The sequence below is a fragment of the Condylura cristata genome, unplaced genomic scaffold, assembly GCF_000260355.1.
Source record: "Condylura cristata isolate star-nosed mole 26May11 unplaced genomic scaffold, ConCri1.0 scaffold00011, whole genome shotgun sequence".
NCBI classification, from domain to species: domain Eukaryota; kingdom Metazoa; phylum Chordata; class Mammalia; order Eulipotyphla; family Talpidae; genus Condylura; species Condylura cristata.
In genome coordinates, this window is record NW_004567112.1 from 5640854 (window position 1) to 5648254 (window position 7401).

Sequence of the window (7401 nt, forward strand, 5' to 3'; positions counted from 1 at the left end):
CCAACCGCAGGTTGTGTGACCCTCACAGCAGCATCTGACTTAGCAAAGGACAAGCAGGATGCTGAGGGGAGAGGGACGTGAGGGCCCAGAAATCAGGAAGGCTCGGAGCAGGGACTGGAGTCCTGTGAGGGGGATTCTGAAGCAAGGTCAAGTTTGAGTGGGCAGAAGGAGGCGTGCCTTTAGGCAGGAAACAGGGAGAGCAAAGGTAGAGAGCTTGGCCCAAGCAGCACATGATTGTAGGGACTCAGAGACATGCCACAGCTGCTGTCACAGTTGCAAAAGGACATTGGTTAGCGGGAAGTATGTGCTTGACACCTTTCCCCTCTTCAGGCTACAAAGCTGGTGTTTGGAGGTCGGGGGACATATGCATTCGTCAGATCGGCTGACATTAAGGTGTCGAATAATTATGGAATGAACGAATTCACTTTGCACTTCTATTGAATTATAATCTAGGGCAGAATTAATTTCCTACCTTGTTGCAAAAGGGGTCAAGAAATTGGCAATGATGGTTATGAGAATTACTTTTTTCCCAGTGGGGCAATAATTGCTTTACTTTCCATTTCAAAACATGCTCATTAGCAAGGACATGGAAGCCACCTACATCACCTCAACAGGCACAATGGATCCCAACGATGTGGTGCGCGGACCGTGGAGTGTCACCCGCCACGGGGAAGGAGAAATGCAGCCATTTTCAACAAAACGGAGAGCTGGAAAAACTGCAGCAAAGCAAGTCAGAGCTTTAGCTTAGTGTATTAGACTTTTCTAAAGAGACATTCGACCAAAAACTACTGGATGTCAACAAGCACCCTGAGGACCCTGGGTTACCAGGAAGAGCGAGGACCTGGGGACACAGGGGTGGGGACGGGGACCTCCAAACCTTCCAAATCCTCTCAGACTGACATTCCCACCTCATTTCCACGGCATTCACTGGCTTGTCATCTCACTTGCTTCTTCTCCTAAATGCTTGTATTGCCATTGATGCCATAGCCGTAGGTGAAATTCAATTCAAAATATGTAACAACTGAAGCCACCCACTCACCAACCCTTCATCTGCCAAGGGAATCTTCAAAGGAACTGAGCAGTAAGTGGTTGTCATATAAAGTGTTCAGCTGCAGGCACAGGTCAGAAAGCACAATCAAGTGTTTTCCCTCACACCGAGCATACCTTTCATAAACAAGATGAAGGGGAAAGGGAATATTCTTATAAATCCAATTATAGCTGCAGCCTGTTGGAGATGAAGCTCCATAAAAATCAGTCCAATTCAGAGAGGATAAGTTTGCTGAGGATGCAAACAGATGGGGTTTCCTCTAGAACTTTCCAATCTGTGAATGTCACATTGAAGAGTTTGCCTGGAGGAAAACAACCTAAAGGTGGGATTTCCAAGCCCATCATCAGAGGAGGACACATGACCCGAACACTCTCGGCACTATCTTGTCTACCTCGCCTCTTCTGGCTCTGGGAGACATCGTCACATGTGGGTGACTTCTACGCAGAAGCCAATAAAATCAGGTATGTGTGATTTATCATGCCAGCATCATGTGCACAAGAAACAGGGCGGGGGTACTATTTGCTTTAAAAATCATTATTTAGGAGGCCTTGCAGAGCTCCTGACGATGGGGCCCTACAGATATTCACCCTCTGTCATTCCTGGTGGGGAAGTTGAGTCAAACATAGATTTTTACTACAGATTGCCTCAAAACTCCAAGTAAAATAGAGTTCTGCTTGAAGGGTTGAAAAAGAAAGCCTACTTGGGGACAACCGAGACAAGGCAGAACAATATAAAATAGAACAGCTTTGCCAGAGACGGGAATGAATGAGGTGACATCACCATTAGCTGTACGATGGGATGCTTATTGCCACGTGACCAGATCTTTCCTTTTTCACATTCGTGGAGCGACTATTCCTGTGTGTTAGGGACGGCGATGCCATGGTAAGTTAGACACGGAGGTCTCCTGCCTCCTGGGAAGGTCTAGCTCTTGTGAGGGAGTCTTTAAGGGACAACTTTCCCAGCTGTGCTGGCTGCTGGATACATGTTCTTTGTTGTGTTTTCCTTTCGTCTTCTAAGGCAGTTGAACAACCCTCTCGGTGTATTTCTCCATTTTATACAAGCAGTTTTTTAAATTTGAAGGGCACTTTCCATTTCTTTCCTTGGACCCTCTGGAAATTCAGCCTCCTCCATTTAGCGATTTTATTTTGGGTTGTTGTTTGTATTTAAAGATCACATTCTTTTCCTGGGTAGCAGCTCTGCACCCTGACTGGCTAACCTGGTTTCATTTTTATCACTTTTCACCAACAGAAAGGAGCACTATTCTTAATCAATTGAGAGGAATTATTAGCGCCTGGTAAATTTGAATTTTATTTTAAAAACTAGTAATTTTTTTAAGTGCACAAATAGTATATAGAGTATGTCCTTGCTTGCAAACGTTGTTTTAATTTTTTAAAATTATTTATCTATGCGTACAAGAACTGGGGTACAGGCTAGGGGTGCAGGGGTGGGGTGGGGGTGTGAGGGGATTCACTAAAGACAGAATGGGGAGCAGAACAGGAAGATGTACTGAGACACACTGAGGGGAATAATGGAGAGTCACCATGTGGGTGACTCCCTGGTCTGGGATAGAACTCATGCTGTGTCGCTGTGGCCAGCTTCATAGCGCTACATTTTAACCTGTTGAGCCACCAGGGAGGGCCCTGTGGCCAGAATTTTTTTTAAATATTATCTTCTTTTTAATTATAAAAGCAAGGGATATATACTCTAGAAAAGTTGGAAAATACAGAAAGCACAGGAGAACATAAAAATTTCACAAGTGGGTGGGAGCTTTGAGGAGATGACCTTAAAGTGGAGGTGGGGAAGAGCTTGCCAATGGTCAGCTCCTGGCCACCGCAGAATTCACAGAGCAGGGAACGGGAGGACCAGCCACCGGAAGACCTCCCCGCGCTGGCCGGACTGGACAGCTCTGCCTGCTCATCTGGGCCAACCTCTGCTCCCACGCGGGCGAGGGCGAAGTGAAGAGGGCTGAAGAGGGCTGTACTCCCGCAGAGAAAGGCTGGGTCCTGGAGGGAATACCACATCTGCCTGCTCACTTGTTCATTCATCCACAGTCCTTTAACTTTTTCTTGAGTGACTACTGTGGACTGCAGGATGTTTGTGAACAACCCAAACTCTAGAATCCTATGGGGAAGCTGAAGTTAGGCAAATAAGAACTGAATCCCACTTGTAACACCAAGAAGAATAAATAGCCCAGGTCCAGAAGCCAGGGAGGGTATCTTTGAGGGAAGTCAGCTGAATTTTGGGTGAATTGAGTCAGCTGGGCAGAGCGTGTGGGGAGGAAGCAGCCCAGCATATGTGACTGTTAGGTCAAGGAGGCTGAAGGTGAGGAGGTGAGCGGGGAAGGCCCTGGTCACGCAGGGCCCTGGGGCCCCTAAGCGGGTGGGAGCTTATCCCAAGAGCAAAGGGAATCAGTGGCAGAATTTTAAACAGAGGAGTGACATAATCAGAGTTGTGTTTTCAGGAAATCATCTGACTGCCCTGTGGAGAATGCCCCACAGAAAGGCAAGCGTGGTAGGGCCCCGGTGGCTCAGTGGGTTAAAGCACAGAACTACAAAACTAGCCACAGCCGCTTCAGTGTGAGTTCGATCCCCAGCCCTGCAGGTGATCCACATGGCACAGCAGACCTCTCCTGTCTCACCCACCACTCCCCTCAGCAGTGTACTTCATCAGTCGGCCTGTTCTGCTCCCCACTCTGTCTCTAGTGAATCCTCTCACCGCCCCTGCACCTCTGGCCCGTACCCCAGTTTTGTATGCATAAATAAATACAGCTTTTAAAAGAAGAGAAAGTTGCCCAATGGCACACAGCTAGTGCATGGAGAGCAGGGTTTGAGCCCGAGCACTCCAGCTCTGGGACCTGCATGCTAAGTCACCATCTATACTGGAGAGAAGTAGATAGATTCAGAACTTGGCCCCTGAGTGGTTTCTTCCGTGATCCCAACTAAATGATGCGACTGTAATGACTGGGACAGCAAGCTCGAGATAAAAATGTGTCATAAGTAAAGTTTGTGGGAGAAGCAGTGCAGATAAATTAGTTTATAATAAAGTAATAACATTAGGACCAAACACTTACATGGAGCTTTCTGTATGCTCGGGGATCTTCTAAAACCTGTATGTGTACTAATTCACTTAATCTGCACAAGAACCTTCAGAAGGTGACGGTGCTATCATCCGGCCTTGGTCCGTGGAAATGTCTGTGTCCCCCATTATTCATACGCTGAAATCCTAGCACCAAAGGTGGTGGTATTAGTAGGTGGGGCCCTTGGGAGGAGCTTAATCCTGGGGGTGGCCTTATGCGAGACTCCAGAGACACCTCATCCTCAGTGAGTAGGGGCCAGCTGCCACCAGGAAGATGCTTCCACCAGGTCTGACCATGCTGGCACCTTGATCTTGAACTTCTAACCTCCAAAACTGGGAGAAGTACATTTCTGTTGGCATTTCTGTAATATCACTCTGTGACTTTTTTTTTTAAAGATTTATTTATACATATCAGAACTGGGGTACAGGTCACAGGTGCAGGGGCTGAGAGGATTCACCAAAGACAGAGTGGAGAGCAGAACAGGCAGATCAACAAAGTACACTGCTGAGGGGAGCAGCGGGCAAGACAGGAGAGGTCTGCCACACCATGTAGGTCACTTCCAAGGCGGAGATTGAGTTTATGCTTCAGTAGCTGCAGATAGCTTCTTTGTGTTGTGCTTGAACCCATTGTGCCCCCAGGAAGGGCCCTCTGTGATATTGTTACAGCAGCCAGAAGAGACTAACCAGTCCCCGTTTCACAGATGAAAACCAGAAGAACAGAGAGGTCAAGTGACTTACCCAGGGTCACACAGCAAAAGACATCAGATCCAGGCTATTAGCCCAGGCAGGAGGACTGCAGAAGGCAGGCTCTTAGCCATAGGTGAGCAGCTTCCAGAAGCTACTGCAACACAATGGCTCCAAAGCAACCTGGTTTGCCAAGTGGAAGCCCAGGAGCTTCTGTCTCCCACGTGGTCTGTGACATGACCTGCAAGACAGAGACTTTTCTTGGGCTTCCGATGAAATCTTTTCACTCTAGAGATGGGCTTCTGGTGCTTAGTAAAGCTTGCTTCATTTGGAGTTATATCTATGGTGATAACTGTTAAAGGGACCCCAAGGAGGAATATCATTAGCTGCTTGCAAGCGGGGCTTTGTGTGTGCTGGAGAATAGAGCCTTCGTCACACCACCCCAGCCCTCAAGAGGTAGAACCTGAAGAGCAGAGAGGCTTCCTTCCTGGGCTTGCTGTCAGGTAGGGCCTGGAGCCGACCACAGTCCCCCTTCCTGTTTCAGATCCTTCAAGAACTCACCACTCTCAGAGTCCAAGCTCTCTGCTGAGTCTGCCAGCTTTTCTCCCATCTCCCATGCCTCCCATTCCGCAGCATCTCACCAAATAGGCTTCCTGCAGAAAATGCCACTCTCCCTTCCTCTGGCTTCGCTCACCTCAGACCGGCAGTGTTCCTCAGGAGTCTTCTCCATATCGCCCAGAGCAAAGGGTCATCCCCACCTCGTGTTCCCCCAGAACCATCTGACCGCATTACACAAGTTATACTTGCTTGCTTACAGATGCCTTCTTCTCAGAACAGACAGGCCAGTGTCAACTAAGTCCTCATCACCTGTCTCCTGCCTCCACCTGTGGCCCCCCCTCCTATCACGGTGCCCACCACTGTCTCATCTTAGGGACACAGTCCTGACTGCAGTCTTGGGTGAAAGTGTCTATGTTTTGGACCATGCAGACCTTGCATCCCCAAAAGTTCTGAGCGAGGAGTGGGTCCCCAGAAACCAACCCAGAGGCTTGGAGAAAACCCAGAGTGAATTGGAAGAAGATGTGCCCAGCGCTGTCTCGGCACTGGAACACTATCTTGTTTCTGGGACGCCTGTCTGGGTGTGGCCTTTTTCCTTGATTTCTGAGCCCTGTGGAGTCTCCAGAGGCCTCCATGATCACAGGCTCCTGGCTCTTACCCTGGTCGAGTCCCCCCACACACACACACCCCTGAAATCAGGCTGACTCACGTGACCAGAAGGATTTCAGAAGGAGGGAGCTTTGCTCCCAAGATGGGACATAAAGACATGACAGATTCTGCCTTGTATTTTTTTGACTCCTTCCCCCAAGGGGAACCAGTCACCGATGGGAAGACTCCAGGTAGCCTCGCGGAGACACCCATGGAAGAGGAGCTTGTACCCTTCCCACCCCAACCAGCACAACTTGGGGACACCTGGGAAATGGATGCTCCTGTCAAAATGGATGTTGTCAAACCTTTGGCCAACTGCAGACCTGAGCAAAAACCACCCAGCAGGCCATTTCCCACCCATAGCAACTGTGTGAGATAAGAAACATTTGCTGTTGTTTCAAGCCACTGAATTTTGGGATATGTATTATGCAACATTAGGTAACTGATATACTTATTGTGTTTTTATTATAAAAATTCCTTGTGTTGGCATTTGTGAATACTTGCTATTTATTCACTGTTGCCTCCCATGGTTGATTGGGGGGGGGTCCCACTCATAAGAAGGGACAGCTTATGCCTGGGGGTTAGCATCTTACTAACATACACCAAAAGTTTGATCAATTAGAATTTCTGAGGCATTTTTCACATATATTTCAATTTGGTCCTCCGACAATTGACATAAATACATAATTGTACATCTCCATTATACTTACAGCTCCAGATTAACTTTACATTGAGAATGTCTGCATTAAGACAAGGATAAAGCCCATTTTGCAGGCCCTTCACTTAGGGTCTGTAGATTTGCTTACTCAACAAATATTTACTGACTTCCCATATGGACAAGGAGTTAGAAGCCATATAGAAAAGAGGCAAAAATTAATCTTACCTCCTGGGAATGTATAATCTAGTAGGGGCCTTAGGACATTAGAACAGGATCAAACTAAAGTATGATGCAGAGTCTTCTAAGTCCCTTCCACTGAGAACTGAGCACTGGCCTGCTGAGTAATATGCAGGAACACATAGTGTGGAGATTTATTTAGTGGATCTCACAGAATCCACTAAATGAAAAAAACAGAGTAGCAGAGTGGTCAGTTTGAAGATTCTAGAATCAGTCTCCTGCCTTTGGACCCTGAGAGAAGGGATCGTGGTAAGTGACTAACCCTCGCTGTGACTCGGTTTCCTCACATGTAAAGGGCAGATGACAATAGGTACCTGGTCACAGAACCTGATATGGTGTCACACACCATGAGACATATGTCATGTAAAACACTTGGGACAGAGCCTGCCACCTAGTAAGCACTGACATGTGGAGCCTTGTACTGTCACCACGAAGATGCCATTTTACAGTTGCAAATGGAGATGGCACCCTTGCTTTTAACTGCCTTACTCTACTA

General features: G+C 47.6%; 1 protein-coding gene across 1 annotated transcript; it reads left to right on the top strand.

The window, feature by feature from the left end:
• The first annotated feature begins 1010 nt into the window (after positions 1-1010).
• Positions 1011-6428, top strand: LOC105853504. The gene is made up of 2 exons (XM_012723505.1): positions 1011-1509; positions 5352-6428. The coding sequence occupies exons 1-2, from the start codon at positions 1235-1237 to the stop codon at positions 6064-6066; spliced, it is 990 nt and encodes a 329-aa protein (XP_012578959.1). The 5' UTR covers positions 1011-1234; the 3' UTR covers positions 6067-6428.
• The last annotated feature ends 973 nt before the right edge of the window (positions 6429-7401 follow it).